General features: G+C 42.8%; 2 protein-coding genes across 3 annotated transcripts; one reads left to right on the top strand and one right to left on the bottom strand.

Moving 5' to 3' along the window:
- The first annotated feature begins 461 nt into the window (after window positions 1–461).
- ascc2 (activating signal cointegrator 1 complex subunit 2) lies at window positions 462–10,735 on the top strand. 2 transcript variants are annotated; one of them, XM_077560458.1, is made up of 19 exons: window positions 462–607; window positions 1,607–1,698; window positions 1,770–1,928; window positions 2,133–2,306; window positions 2,705–2,834; window positions 3,129–3,196; window positions 3,825–3,938; window positions 4,018–4,130; window positions 4,231–4,305; window positions 5,524–5,628; window positions 5,702–5,770; window positions 5,864–5,938; window positions 6,333–6,561; window positions 6,661–6,857; window positions 8,085–8,204; window positions 8,314–8,550; window positions 9,387–9,477; window positions 10,128–10,219; window positions 10,285–10,735. In XM_077560458.1, the coding sequence occupies exons 2-19, from the start codon at window positions 1,615–1,617 to the stop codon at window positions 10,454–10,456; spliced, it is 2,304 nt and encodes a 767-aa protein (XP_077416584.1). In that variant the 5' UTR covers window positions 462–607; window positions 1,607–1,614; the 3' UTR covers window positions 10,457–10,735. The 2 variants fall into 2 exon arrangements, with proteins under 2 accessions (XP_077416584.1, XP_077416583.1); XM_077560457.1 differs by having other exon boundaries at window positions 6,333–6,857.
- rnf215 (ring finger protein 215) lies at window positions 10,586–14,035 on the bottom strand. Its single transcript, XM_077560464.1, has 10 exons — window positions 13,593–14,035; window positions 13,377–13,514; window positions 12,904–12,975; window positions 12,735–12,820; window positions 12,622–12,676; window positions 12,431–12,535; window positions 12,213–12,329; window positions 12,021–12,149; window positions 11,848–11,950; window positions 10,586–11,006 (listed from the first exon to the last, which is right to left on the bottom strand). Exons 1-10 carry the CDS (start codon window positions 13,800–13,802, stop codon window positions 10,984–10,986), a joined length of 1,038 nt encoding a protein of 345 aa, XP_077416590.1. The 5' UTR covers window positions 13,803–14,035; the 3' UTR covers window positions 10,586–10,983.
- Window positions 14,036–15,011: the final 976 nt, after the last annotated feature.

Raw genomic sequence — 15,011 nt, 5'->3', positions numbered from 1 at the left:
AATAGAGCTTAGTATTACTTCTACTGTATCCTCTCGATACACAGTTATGACACTCATCTACAAAAAAAATATTTAAAAAAATTTGTGCATAAAACTAGAGTTTTATTTTATACTCCTTAAAGAAAAACATCTCTTCATTCAAATTAGAAAAAAAATGTATGCAAGTATTGAAAACGGAAAAATTTCACTTTTGTATCTAAGTACAAAAAATGGTTCTGTTTACATAATTTGTGTACAGCATAGTTCTTCTTTAACTTTCAGTTTTGTATTTTTAATCAAGTAAAAAAATTGATGGTCTTTCCTCTGAAGAAGAACATTTAAATCGTGTTTTGTTTTACTTTCGCAGCTGATTTTGGAATTGACCAAACAATGCTGCACTCTACCCAGTGGACACTAGAGGCCGGTAAACAAAACAAGATATGCTGTGTTTGTCCAGCACTTTTTCGAAGAACAAACTCGCGGCCGCTCTTGGTACTGCGCATGCGTGCTCTATACCCAGCCCGAGACGCCGGAGAAAAATACAAATTCAAAGTGAAAACAGCTCACAACAGCGCTGACATTTCCATGAGTATGCCTTTGGAGAGTGGCAGACGCTGACCGTAAGAAGGTTGGTGAATTTATTAAATGTAATGCCTGTTTCTTGGCCATACGACGAAGTTTTCGGCTTGTTTAGCCACGTTATGCTAACGCTTAGCTGCTGTTGGTGATTGACGCGCTGTCACCAAAGGTGATTTTCACCTGTTATGGTAGCTCTGTGCTACACAACATTCAAAGAGAGATTAGTGTTAAAACTTCAATAATTACTACTTAAATAATAGTTACTCTTTTGCGTGGAAGTGAAAATTACACCTTCATTGAGCGTGTAGTTTGTGATTCGGTATGGTCACAATTCTAGATTCTGATAATCAGTTTAAAGCAGGGGTGGGCAAAGACGGTCCTCGAGGTTTCCCTTCTCGAACATAGATGATTCCAATCGAGGGCCGGAGTCCTTGCAGGTTTTGGATGTTTCCCTTCTCCAACATATCTGATCAGCTCATCAGCAAGCTCTGTATAAGCCTGATAACGATCCTGTTAATTGGAATCAGCTTGTGTTGGAAGAAGGAAACCTCCAAAACCTGCATGACTCCGGCCCTCGAGGACCGAGTTTGCCCATCCCAGGTCTAAAGTAACTACAATCAAAACAAATGTAATACATTGATTCTGTTTTCTACCTGGTGTCCCTGAATGCAGCATCACTCACGTTAGTTTGTTGTGTGACCCGTTTTTAAAATATTCCATTCTTAAATAGAATAAATATTTAAAAAATAAAAAAAAAATAGTTTTATAGTTTGACAATTTGTCTGCACATTTTTGTTGTCCAACACAAAAGCAGGTATCATTGAAATTATTTATTTATTCATTTATTTAGTTTGTATTATTTCTGTAATTTACATTGGGCTAAAAAGTGGTAAACAGTTTTGCTTTCAAATATTTGATTAGTTCTTATATCACATCCCACACATTTACATCTCCGGTTTTCATTTTGTCGCTCCTATGGGGACAAAAAAATGAAAACATTTAAGAGGTATGAGGTGTTCCGTAGAAGTCATTGATTTTTCCTGTCAAGGGAGAGCCATGGCCTGCGCCCGGGTGCCGCTGGATGAGCAGCAGGTGACAGAGCGAGATGCGTTGGGCAAGGAGCGCTCGCTGCCCGCTCTGGTGAGTGGCCGTCCTCTCATTCTCGTTGGTGACGCGCTTGCTTGCCGTCACCGTTTTGACTCTTTGTTCAGCATCCCGACAGGAAAGAGGGGCGCCTCTTCGTACCTTACGTGCCGCTGTTGGCCAATGCCTGTCCGGCCGAGGTGGAAGAGTTCCTGGAACGCAGCAGGTTCATTTTGGAGGATCTGGAATGGCTACTTGCCCTGCCGCATGACAAATTTTGGTGTCAGGTGAGAGCCTGGTGTTTTTTTTTTATTGCCCCCTATTTAACCACATCACGTTTACTTAATGTTAGCATCCAGTGCACAAACTCAAAGAAAGGCTGACAATTGTAGCGCTGATGATGATCTGCAAAAATATTCATGTATTCATTTAACGTGAAATGCAAAGAAAATATTCGAGTCCATCTGATGAGAATCGTTCCTTCTTTTCAGGTTGTCTTTGACAGGTCGCTGCAGAATTGCTTGGACTCGTACGTCCAGCATGCCCCTCGCGGCCTCGACCTGGCTTCTGTGCCCTCGTCCCCGGCGCTGGCGGAAACTCAGCGTTCGCTCCACCGCGCCGTCTTCTTGGCCTTCCTCAGGATGGCCACTCACAAGGAGTCCAAGGTGGCGCCTACATAATCATAAAATACATTCTTACTTTATTGCCACTCACAGTTGAAGTTAACTGTGAAATTTAATATAAAAGTAGGAGAATTACATGTGTTTAACAAAACCACATTAGTTTGTCTTACGAAAGTCAGCTAATTTAATGCTAACAAACCTAGTAGGGCCTGACCGATTAATCGTCCGGATGATATTAGCTTTTTTTTAAAAAAAAGGCTAAAATTTGATGATTTAAAAAGAAAAAAATACCCAAAACAAAAACAAATTGGCAGATTTTTATGATTAGGATTACGATGCTTAAGTGTTGTATCAATTAACACCCAAGAGAATAAAAATCTAGCGGGACTGCATGCATTTTCTTTTGAAAACGTGACTATGCTCTTCTTCTTGGTCTTCAGGAGAATTTCATCACACCTGCCGTGTTTGGGGAAATCCTGTACGAGAACTTCCTGTTTGACGTTCCCAAAATAATGGACCTGTGCGTGCTGTTCGGGAAGGGCAACGCTCCACTGCTGCACAAGATGATTGGTATTGAGTGCATTTGCCACCTCACATAGTTGAGGACTATGGAGGACCAAAACTATAAATAAATAAAAAATACTATAGCTATATGTGTGTATATATATATATATATTAATTTTTGGATTATATTTTTTATATCCATTTTCATTTTCATTTTTATTCATTCATTTATTTATTTATTTATTTATTTTAGCCGTGTATTTATTTTTAATTTAGGCAGTTTTGGTCTTCCATAGAGGACGACTTTGTGTTTACACTTTGCGGATTCTTGCATCATCTATTCAACGTGTTCATGTGCAGAGAACATCTTCATTCAGCAGCCATCTTACTACAGAGACCTGGATGACATCATGCCAACTATTTTGGAGGTGAAGCCATACTCTGGGGTTGATTCTTAAATAGGGACGTAACGATGACGGCAATATTGTTGATATCACGATATTAAAACGACCACAATATCGTCATCGTCACGTCACGAAAATTAAAAGCAGCACATCTGTTAAAGAAGTCAGGTTGATTTCCATTTTTACAGTTCTAGCGCTCTCTGGTGGCTATTTTTTTTTTTGGTGCAGTTTAATTTTCACAAGGCATGTTTTGGCCCTTCTATGTTTAAAATCCGCGCTAATGGTCAGATGAAGGCTTGTGAAGTGAAGTTTATTTTTTTAAATTATTTTTTTAACAACATTGTGACCTTTTTTTTTGTATCGCCAACCTCCCCACGACATCGTGATAATATTGTATTGTAATGTTTGGATATCGTTACATCCCTATTCTTTAACCCACCACACAGCAAAGTAATAAAAAATAAAAACATTTTTAAAAAATTGCATCCATATATTCAACAACGGTTACAATAAACTAACAATAACATTTCTGTCATGTATTCAAAGACAGGATATTTGAAATTGAATTGCAGAAAATGCACAAATATGAAGTGGTTATAATTCCTCTGTGAGAAAATCGGTGCCACGACAGTTAATGGTTGTCGCCCGTCAGGTGTTCAACACCATCATGGAGAAGTGCGGCGACCGTTGCAACGGCGCCGCTGCTGCCGAACCGATGAAGCTCAACGGCCACAAGCAGCCCACCGCCGTCAGCATGACTCAGCAGGTTCGACCGCCACATCGAGGCCGCTGAAGGCCGGGAGATGTAACATGTTCGTCTTGCCGTGCATATTTTGTCTCCGTAGGACTTTGTGGACATGGTTCTGTACCTGTGCGACATAAGCAGCACCTTGCATGCCTTCCTGAGCGTCTTCCCCGCCGCTTGTGCCACTTTCCACTCGAGCAGCTTCCTCTGCAGGTAGACGCACGCCGGCCAAATGGCTGCAGGTCACTTTGGGCCACTGTCCGTCGTATGTTGACGCTCACTACAGCCGCTCTGTATTTTCTTCCCGCTGCAGACTGACTTCTTTTTATGAGAGCGTCGTGCCCGACCTGGAAAAGGCCTCGACAAAGAGGACCTTTGAGGATAAAAGGTAAGTGTTTCAGACGTCTGATTGGCCTGAATTTGTGCCTGTCATTTTGGGTTGAGATTTTGGTCCATTTTTTTTAGGGGTTTTTCAAATAATTTCAAAATTCAAGCCCCGAAAGTCGTTTCTCATGGCAACATGAAATTTATTAGACATGTCTGTCAATATGCTCGCCTCCAAAAGACGTAGGAAGTCTGCCACTTTTACGTTTTAGCCTCATTTTGACCAATTCCCTTTATTTATTTTTATTTTTTTGGTGGGTGGAAATTCATCCCCTCAAGTTTCAAATGGTGCCATGAAACGTGATAGGCATGTCTCTCGTGAGCAGGCACCCAAAAATGTGCGAAGAAGCCAGCCTTTTCTTTCTTTTTTTTGTAGAAGCCATTTTAGTTATTCCCTGGGGTGCATTTCTCTTGAAACTTTTTTTTTAAATTAAGCCATAAAATGAAGCCATAAGCCAGTATCAAACCACACCATGACATTTGCCAGACATGTTTATCATGATTAGACCAAGAAGTCATACCCAAAAAGACACAAGACAAATTTGAGTCAATTTGCTCGTTTTTAGTGGTCCGTCAAATATTTATTTATTTATCTTGGAGTACAACCACCAGTAAATCTAAAAAACACTAAAAGTCAGACTTTTTTGTTAACTCTTTGACTGCCAAAAACGTTAAATAACGTTTAGTAAAATCCTATGGAGGAGTGCCAAAGACGTTAAGACGTTTGTTTCAAAACAGAGGTGAAACTAACCATTTTCTATTGTTGATTACTGAAAAACGGAATAAGGTAGAAACAAACTTTTTTTTTCTGATGAAAGATGAGAGTTCAATCTTTCATTTGGTAGTTTGTGTGTTTCCATAGTCCAAACACATAATTTTCTGTGGACCTTGAAAGATCAGTCAAAATGCTTAAATCGGCTGGCACCCACGGCATCCCTTTTCTGAAAACGTCTGGCAGTCAAAGAGTTAAAATCATACGTTTTAGGGTCGTTTTGGCCTTTGAATGTTTAGAAAATTCAGCCCCAGGGGGTCAGTTCAATTTAGCATTTTGAAATTCGGCAAGCATATCTATCATAAGTAAGCCAACAAAAGCGTCTGAAGAAGCCACGCCTGAAAAGAGACAGGAAGTTTTGGGTCCATTTTGCCAATTTGTCATTTTCAAACTTGCTCTACATGCTCTCCGTCACCCACAAGCGACTCAACGCCGAAAATGTCTTTGCAGTCTTCAGGAAGACGTGTGGCGCAGGTTGTCCCACGCGCGCCGCCGCATGTTGGAAACGGCTCACCTGCTGCTGCACCACACCTGCCTGCAGCCCATTCTGGAGGGGTGAGGCTGCCACACGACGTCACACACGGACATGCTAATGCTAACGCTAACAGGAGCGCGTGTCATCCCGCAGGGTGGAAAACACGCAAACGTTCGCCGAAGAGCTGCTGCAGCACTTCACGAGTTTTCTGTCGGAGAAAAGGTTGAGAGTGTCGCGCTGTCGGAGCTCCCTCAGTTTGCATCATTGGCCGGAGATTGATTTGTTAATGCCGTCATGTCCTTGTTGTCCTCGTAGGTTTTTGTGCGATTACGACGAGCTGTTTCCCATTGCAGACGATGTCAGCCTCCTTCAACAAGCACTTCCTGCCATGTATCCTCTCGTCTTCCACGTTAAGTTTAAATGATAAAACAACAAACATAAGTTTCCAATGTTAACGTCAACATTAACTTTTCAACGTTAGCTTCTTATGCTAGGGTCCTGTGTTACCTTTGTGTAAGCTACTTGCATTATCTTGCAACTTCATCTCAAATTACCACCGACTTTAACTTCTAGTGTTAGATCTTTAAGTTGGCTTCCAACGTTAGCTCTTAATATTGGAACAAAGCTTCGTCAGCTAACGTCAGCTTCCAATTGTATTGTTAGCATTAGAGCTAAAGGTGCCCGTCCCTTTAGATACGTGCTTAAGGAAAGCCAACTTTGGCTGCAGGCACCAAGAAAAGAATGTTACACACACGTTGCAAACGCCTGAACTTGTGCGCCTCAGCGATGAGACCAGGACGTCGTACCTGCTCCAGGGCGTCCAGAGCGCCTGGGACGGCGTGGGCAGACCCAAGCAGCAACCCACCGTGTCCTCGTCGCAGGCGGCCAATCAGGGAGCAGTGGGCGGGGCTTCACTCCCCATTGGTCGGCGGGATGTGTGGGAAGCGGAAGGTGGCCGAGAGAGCCCCAGGGGGGCCGAGGCCATGTTGGATGCTCCCCGTAGAGGAAGCAATGTAAAGTCTTTAAAAAAAAAAAAAAATTGGTCATGTGATCACTCCCAAAAATGTGATTTTTTTTTTTTTTTTATTGTATTTCTTTTTTGGTCTTCTCAGGGTGACATTTGCCCGGTGAGCGAGGCGGAGCTGGAGTCGCTGGTATCGTGCATCCGGGACCTGCTGCCCGACCTGGGCGAGGGCTTCCTGCTGGCGTGCCTGCGGGAGTACGGCTACAACTCGGAGGTGGTCATCAACAACATCCTGGAGGGCCGACTGGCAGCGCACCTGGATGCGCTGGACCGCGCCATGCCCAGGTGAGCTAACAGCGTCATACTGTAGATAAACACACATGAGCCAGCTTAGTGACGACAAAGTTAAAGTGTTAACTCATTAACACATAAAAAAAATATATATGTTGCATTAATCGTGTATTAACTCTTTGACTGCCAAAAACGTTAAATAACGTTTTGTAAAATCCTATGGAGGAGTGCCAAAGACGTTAAAAGACGTTTTTTTTTTCAAAACAGAGGTGAAACTAACCATTTTCTATTGTTGATTACTGAAAAACGGAATAAGGTAGAAACAAACTTTTTTTTCTGATGAAAGATGAGAGTCCAATCTTTCATTTGGTAGTATGTGTGTTTCCATAGTCCAAACACATCATTTTCTGTGGACCTTGAAAGATCAGTCAAAAATGCTTAAATCGGCTGGCACCCACGGCATCCCTTTTCTGAAAACGTCTGTCAGTCAAAGAGTTAATGCAGATTAATGACACCATTAATTTTGACCCAGATGATCCTTAAACTGACAGCGGACGGTTACGTTGAAGATAGCACAGGTTGTGTTTGAGCAATAAACCATAATAACTACATGCATTCAAATAAAGCATTTAATAAATGTTTGCGTTTGACATTCAGAATATTTGCTCATGTCAAACTATTGGGGTCCTTTTTTTTTTTCATTTTAAATTATTAATCAACTGATTAGAAAAAGAGGAGGATGAGAGTGTGCAGTGGATCAAAAAATGTCAAAAAAAATGAACACATTACAGGTGGTCTTTAAATTTGGCAGCAAAAAATGTTGATAAAAAAGCCTTTTTAATTAAGCGATTAATCAAAATTATAAGATGTGATTAATGTGATTTTTTTTTAAAAAATGTTTCACAGCTCTTGTGGTCCGAATCAAATTGTTGAGTTAAATTTGCTTTAAAATGTTCAAATGCCCTTAAAAGTCTTGACTTTGAATGTGCTTTTTAAAAAGTCTTAAATGTATATGAAATGTGTTACAAATGTCTCAAATTTGAATCAAGTGTGCTTAAAAAGTCTCCTATTTGAATGAAGGACGCTACAAGTCTGTAAAGGTCCTAAATTTGAACAAACCATAAAAAGCCTTAAATGTGAATGAAGTATGCGGAAGTCAAAATCTTAAATTTGGTTTCCTCACAACTTCAAGTAGAACAGAATTCCATGCAAATGTCCGCAATGTCAACTTTTTTGTTGTTGTTGACAGAACAATTTGATTTTTTTTTTGTGTGTTTTGAGGCCGGTGAAAGAAGCGCTCCCTTCCGTCTTGGACAGCAGATCCAACGCCTTTGATGACGACGAGTTTGACGTCTTCCGCAGGGATCGTGTGGACATGACGCGCGTCTGGAAGGGAAGGAGGTGCGAGGCCACTTGAGCAACGTTGCGGCTTAAAACCCTCAACCCTAGCTTTTAAACCCAAATGAAACCCTAAGCCTTCGTTGGAACCGCAAACATTTCGGTCCCGCAGGAAAGGCGAGAGCGCGCAGGAGCTGCTCAATGACAAGCAGCACATTTCGGAGCAGCGCGCTCGCTACCAGGCCTACCAGACGGTGGTGGACGAGGTGGAACTGCAGGCGGGAGATGCGGCGGGGGCGTCGGCCAGCTACGGCATGGGCGACGACTACGACGACGAGTACGACGACACGTACGACACCAACCCGGTGGGGGCCAACGACCTGGACGGGGACAGCCTGCTGAACAGGAGGTACGGGACAGTCCGCGCTATTTGCCGCTTTGCGTTTTGCCTTTTTGATTGGTTGTATTGTGTAAACAAAAGCGGTATTGGCTTGGTGCCAAGGAACTGTTGAAGTAAATTGAGTTTCTCAACTCAATTTACTGATCTGATACTACAGAAGCGTATTGCATTCACTTGGGAAAAAAAATACAAAAATAAATTAATAAATACAATTACACAAAGCACCAGCTTCTGTTTTTCATAGTTTTTTATATATATATTTTTTTCTCCCCGTTTTTCTGAATATTTTTTTTTCTGTTTTTCATAGTTTTTTATTTTTTTTTTTCTCCCCGTTTTTCTGAATAATTTTTTTTCTGTTTTTCAGAGTCATTTTTTCTCCCCGTTTTTCTGAATATTTTTTTTTCTGTTTTTCATAGTTTTTTATATATATTTTTTTTTCTCCCCGCTTTTCTGAATAATTTTTTTTCTGTTTTTCAGTGTCATTTTTCCTCCCCGTTTTTCTGAATAATTTTTTTTCTGTTTTTCAGAGTCATTTTTCCTCCTGTTTTTTCTGAATATTGTTTCCCCTCGTTTTGGGGAATATTATTTTGACAGAAAAAAATTCATTAAAACAATAAAAAAAATATTCAGAAAAACAGGGAAAAAATTAAAAAAAACAAAGCTTCACAAAAAAATCGTCAGAAAAACAAGAGTGAATGCAATACGCTTCCGTAGGACTGTCTATGAATGCAAATTGAAAATAAAACGTAAGCGACCCTAGAATTGAGCCCTGTGGATCCCCATAAGGCGTATTTTGACAACCACTGTTTTAGCCTCCAATGCTAACTGATGAGTTGCCGCTTCAGACCCTTCACGATGCCCAGAGTCCTCCAGAAAGCAAATAAAGCTGAGGAAGCACAGGATGACGAGGAGCAGGAAGAGGACCAAAGACTGCAGGTAAGTGTCCGCCAAGACACGCGGAGAGGAAGTCCTCGTGTGTCTTGTGAGTGTTTGTGATTTTCGTGCTTCAAACCACGTTGGTACTTCGTTTGGTACTGCTTAACTCATTCACTTGCAGCCATTTTCACTGAAGCAACTCCCTTCGCTCCCGGCTGTTTTACTTTATTTTACTGATTTTGCAAGGTCTACAGAATATTGTGTTCTATTGCTATAAAAAGATGGAACCTACCAGAAGAAAGATTAGATTCTCTTCTTTCATCAGGAAAAAAAGTATATTTGTATCGGTTTCCGTTTTGCAGCAATTAGCATTAGAATATAGCTAGGTTTCTTCGTTATTCACAAATCTGTTGAAAACAGTGGGGGGAAAAGAGATTTTTGTAACATGGCCCTGGATGAGCTCTTATACTCCTGCCATATACTGCTGCCACCTGCTAGCATAAAAAAAAAGGCATTGGGAGCATGTTTAAAATAAAACGTATTTATACGTTTTTGGGAGCAAATGGGTTAAAAACCTGATCTAGTGTGACATTCATTTAAAACCTTAACCTAAAAAAATCTAACCCTACTTTGACACCCTAAACCTAGCCTGGAGACCACAACGTTGTCTTGAAACCCTACCAAAGCCAGGCTTTGTGTTTGTGCCACAGAGCAACGTGAACAGGGACCAGTTCATTCAGGACCCGGCGCTGCTGAGGGAGCGAGCCGCGGCCAGGCGAGCCGCCATGCAGGAGAGGAAAGGGTAAGGAACGTCGACCGATCATCTCGCCGCAACAGGCATATTCAACGGCGACCAATCCTCCTCAGCATCCATCCGGAGCGTCCCAGCAACGTGGCGGGCCGTCCCAAAGGCCAGGGACAGACGCAGGACACATTCCTGGACAGACGCAAGAAGGAGGCCAACAAGGGCCACGGGGCCAACCACAACCGGCGCAACATGGCCGACCGCAAGAGGAACAAAGGGATGATCCCCTCGTGATGAAGAAGAAGAAGACGACGAGGACTGCTGATTTTCTAACGACTGACAAATCGTTCATTTGATTGGAAACCAAAGTGGCAGAGAAGTCGCCAGATGTTTATTTTTGCAATGAAAAAGCAAAATCGGACATTTGGAAGAAGTGGACGTTTATTGCATTGACCATTTTGCGCCTTCACAAACTACAAATCAACAACTTTTGTACACGGACCTGACCTGTTAGCACTTTGTAACAACAGCACATGAAAATGCTTCCAATAAATACTTGAATGAGGTCGCCAACCTGCTTCACACTTTTAACATCCAAACCACACTCCAGGGTTCCATCTGACATCATTTTGGACCCTAGCGGTGCCGGACTTGCCTGCAGGGGTTTTCATGGTTGCGGGTGCAAAAGTGCAGCGTGTCAAAACGCCGCCCTGCTTGTGGGAAAAATTCCCGGATGAAACGCTGTGCACACGCAACAGTTTTGGATCCAATGGAGGCAGCAATGAGGATGAGCGAAAATGGGAGTGTTGCCGCGGTGACCGCTAACTGTCTCTGTGGACGCCACCTGAGGAAGGAAGAATATTGTAAATCCCGCGCATTTTACTATTAATAAAAAAATAAAATAATTTAAAGGCTATATTTTGACTTTTGTCTTTAAAAAATTGGCACTTTTAAACCAAAATGACCGACTACTACCACAGTGCATTTCACAGCATGTGCTGGATTTTGTCAATAGGATGCACACTTGTGCCGGATGCTTGTACTTTATTAAAGAAAATAAAAAGCAAACCACGCCTTGGAACCAAAACAACTGTTGCATTTCACAGCATAGATGTTTTTTTTTTGTTTTTTTTTGTTACTGTCGTGCATCCTGTCATGAGGAACTCGCGTGCTGGATTTTGTCAATTGGATGCACTTGTGCTGGATTCTTTTATTTATTCAAATGAATAAATAAACATCTTGACTACAACCAGTGCATTTCACAGCACAGATGCTTTATTTTTGGGCCGTGCATCCTGTCATGAGGAACTTGCGTGCCGGATTTTGTCAATTGGATGCTCATATTTAAAAAAAAAAAAAAAAGAAAGAAAGAAAATGCCTTGGAACCAAAATGACCACTTACCTGTGAATTTGTGCTTGATGCTACTTTAAAATGACAAATAATGCCATTTCAAAACAAAATGGCTAACAAAACTCACATGGGTTTCATTTGGCTTTCATTCATTATATCATAAGGAACGCCTTTGGTGCCACTTGGATGCACTGGCGCCGGATACTACTATTAATTATAAAAACTGTGTTTTAACTGCTCATTAATCCTTTCAATTTCTTGCGTCCTGTCACAAATTGGATTCGGTGTCAACTGCACAAACTGGTGCCGGATGCAAATATTCTGTGGCCCTCACCCAAGATGCTGCGCTTGCACAACGGGCAGGTGTGATGCAGCAGTAGCCAGGGATCCACGCAGTCCCGGTGGTACTCGTGTCGGCACGGCAACACGCGAAGACACTGCATGACACGGGGACGAGCGCCTCAACCGTCTCCTTTGCATTTTCAAGTCGCTTTTTGCTCGTCTTACCTGGTTGTGGTTGAAGGCCTCCAGACACACGGCGCAGTTCTCCGTCTCGCCGCGCCGCACTTTGGGCCTTCGGTAGGTTTTGGTCCGGAGGGAGGACATGGTCTTCAGGATGTCCTGTTTAGGGAGAGACTGAAGGAGACATGGTGGTCAGAAGTGATTGATTGGCGGCTTTCCAATCCTGGACGGACTCACTTCCATGTTGTCGTGGAGCTGGCGGTCGTGGTTATGCCGGCGGGCCTGCAGGATGACACCGGTGCTCAGGATGAGCGCCACCCACAGGATGGTGTCCCACAGCTGCTGCAGGTACTTCTAAACCCGATGAAGAATGAGAACTGCCTATCATGAGTAACATTTGAACATTTTCATGCGAGCACGAAGCACGTGAGCATCGTAGCATGTTTTTGACGCACCTGCACCTGCGAGTTGGTCTCTCCTGTGCAGATGACGCCCTGCCACTCACCATAGCGCCCCCCTCTGGAGCGCCCGCAGCTCGACCACAGCGTCAGCGTGGCGCCCTGGCCCGCAACACGCACACACCCGTTGAGATTATGACTGTCCTCCAGGGCTCCGAGGGGCGCTAAATCCAAAATCCAACGCTTACCAGGCTGTCATGTAGGACGTTTGTGAAGGTAATCTTAGCGGTCGCGTGGAGGCCCCTAAACAACACGCATGTTAGCGTATTAACATGCTATCATTGCTAACACATTAGCATACCTGAGCAGCGCGCCAAAGAGTCTGGTGACGTTCTCCGACGTCTGGATGACGATGACAGGTTTGGACAGGACCTGAGACAGATCCATCTCAACCACAACACAAACACTCTTATTATTGTTATCTCATTCAAACACACACACACACACACACACATTTGTTTTCTTCATACTTCTCTGACTGTATTTTGGTTGAGAGCCAGGATGATGAGTGCCGATGCTCCGAGCACCAATGCTCGCTTCATCTAAACAACAAAAATGGACAATATGTTCTTTTGGTCAATACAAACACTCGCCAAATTCACAGTTTTTTTTCATCCTTCCACATTTCATGAACAAATTTCTCAACCTGTTTGATCCGATTCAAACTATTTTTTATTTTGTTTTTTAAACATTTTTTCCCCACCAAACTGGCTGGTAAAAATGATTCCGATCATTTACAGAACTATTTATTACATGACCAAAGCTTTCATATTCTCAAATTTGAATACACATTGACCTCAGACTCATTCCTTGACCGAGTCAAACCACCGCAACTTCCAAGTAGCGCATACTTCGATTAATCGCACACCATCTTAGTTCCTCTTCAGCATTCAAACGCAATTTCTGCAGAAATGTCATTTTCTTGTATGAGGATGTGCCTTACCCTGCTGACCACCGCCTCGGTGAAGGACTCTTGCTGAATCCCGGCGGACCCTTGGTGGTCCTCCACAGGCATCACACCGATCCAAAGCTCCCCTTCCTCCTTGTCATCTGCGCTCAGCTGAGGCTCCGCGTCCCGAATCTAACAAAACAGAACAAGATTTCAGTGCATGCACATTCGGTCATACTACGCGTATAAGCGTAAATGTGCTGCACGGACCAGAACTAGTTCTCCCTCCAGGCTCTTAGGGTCATCACCGGGGCCCTCGGTGCTCTCACCCCGACTGGCTGTCACCACCTCCCCGCGAAGCAGAGCGCCGCTTAGCCGCTGCTCCGCGTACACCTCCACCACTGCGACGCGCGGATGAGCCGCCGCCGCGAAAGGCAGCAGCAGCCCCGGCCACAGAAGCACCGCCAGCGGGGACGCCATGGCGGTCCAGCCCACCAGCGGGGAGGTCAAAAGCGTCTTCAAGAAGCTTTTTAGCACCGAGACGGTTAACTGTCAGTCATTGTTTCTGCGAGGGCTAATGCGAAAGAATGTAAACAAGCGACTAGCATTTCCGGACCATACCGGAATCTACGAGAGGATCACTATCGTTAATGCTTCATCTCGCGCCGGCAGTACACATTGCATTACGGAACGTTAGTAGTGACGGACCCATTTAGCATGACGCATGTATAACATTTGTAAATTTAATATTTCCGGCATTTCACTTTAAACGGCATATAGCCACCATTGTGTCCTACTTTTCACCATTTAAGGTGTCAAAACTGCAACGTCAAGTTCACAACGCAAGAGAGTAACATTATGTACTTCCGGGTTCGTTTCCTGGCTAGCCTTTAATTAAAATATGACATTTCTGTAACATAATATTTGTTTATGCTATGTTATGCAAACTAACCAATTTCTAGATGCCATAGCAGCCACCAGTCACCTCTTACAATAACCGACTTTATTGTGCCCTTACAAACATTTAATTTATTAATACATTTTTTGATGAACGCCACATTGGGCATTTAATTCATTTTTGTCATGTTTGGGTTCTGTTTTTCCTTGTGCGTCTCCCTTGGTCTCGTTAAGCGTAATCCCGCCCTTCCTCGTGTGAACCAATCAGTGCCCTCAGAAATTGTGTCTTGCCCCAAGTGTGTCTTGTTGTGTCATTAGCGTCTGTGTGTTTAGTCTCCTGTCTCCCCTCTGTCTGTGTTGGTTCATTGTCTTTTTTCCTCATGTCATGCTGCCAGTTTGGTGCCCTGGTGTCCTCCCCATGTTTTGTTTACCTTACCATTTGGAGTTTGCTTTTTGTTTTGTAGAAATTAAAGTCCCTTTTTTTTGTGCTCCACCTTCGCCTCCTTGCCCTGCTTCCCCGCGACTGGGTCCTCCCCCAAACCAAGCCCTCTTGACAATTTTAAAGGTAAGGATGAGCCAGTTTTGTGGGAAAAAAATATTTACCAAAACACACGCACACAAAAAATGTGGCTGAAAGTCTTTATATATATATATATATATATATATATATACTCTATTTAATTGTGTCTTTGATTTAAAAATATATATATTTTTTATTATAGTGCTATTTTAATTTGAAATGTTTTGTTTTTGTGGCTAGAACTCTAATGGCATTTTGATTTCAGAGTTTTC

This window comes from Vanacampus margaritifer, chromosome 3 (assembly GCF_051991255.1).
Source record: "Vanacampus margaritifer isolate UIUO_Vmar chromosome 3, RoL_Vmar_1.0, whole genome shotgun sequence".
In the NCBI taxonomy this organism is placed as follows: domain Eukaryota; kingdom Metazoa; phylum Chordata; class Actinopteri; order Syngnathiformes; family Syngnathidae; genus Vanacampus; species Vanacampus margaritifer.
The sequence above is the reverse complement of the archived record's forward strand: the minus strand, read 5'-3'. Positions and strand labels throughout refer to the sequence as shown.

Excerpts from the sequence above, each read along its gene's own strand:
- rnf215 (XM_077560464.1), bottom strand. The coding sequence starts at position 13,802 with ATGGCGTCCCCGCTGGCGGTGCTTCTGTGGCCGGGGCTGCTGCTGCCT. Across the intron at positions 12,976-13,376 it reads CCGAGGCGGTGGTCAGCAGG|ATGAAGCGAGCATTGGTGCT; the intron begins GTAAGGCACATC and ends TTTGTTGTTTAG. Across the intron at positions 11,951-12,020 it reads AGGCCTTCAACCACAACCAG|TGTCTTCGCGTGTTGCCGTG; the intron begins GTAAGACGAGCA and ends CGTGTCATGCAG.
- ascc2 (XM_077560457.1), top strand. The coding sequence starts at position 1,615 with ATGGCCTGCGCCCGGGTGCCGCTGGATGAGCAGCAGGTGACAGAGCGA. Across the intron at positions 5,629-5,701 it reads CTGCAGCCCATTCTGGAGGG|GGTGGAAAACACGCAAACGT; the intron begins GTGAGGCTGCCA and ends GTCATCCCGCAG. Across the intron at positions 9,478-10,127 it reads AAGAGGACCAAAGACTGCAG|AGCAACGTGAACAGGGACCA; the intron begins GTAAGTGTCCGC and ends TTTGTGCCACAG.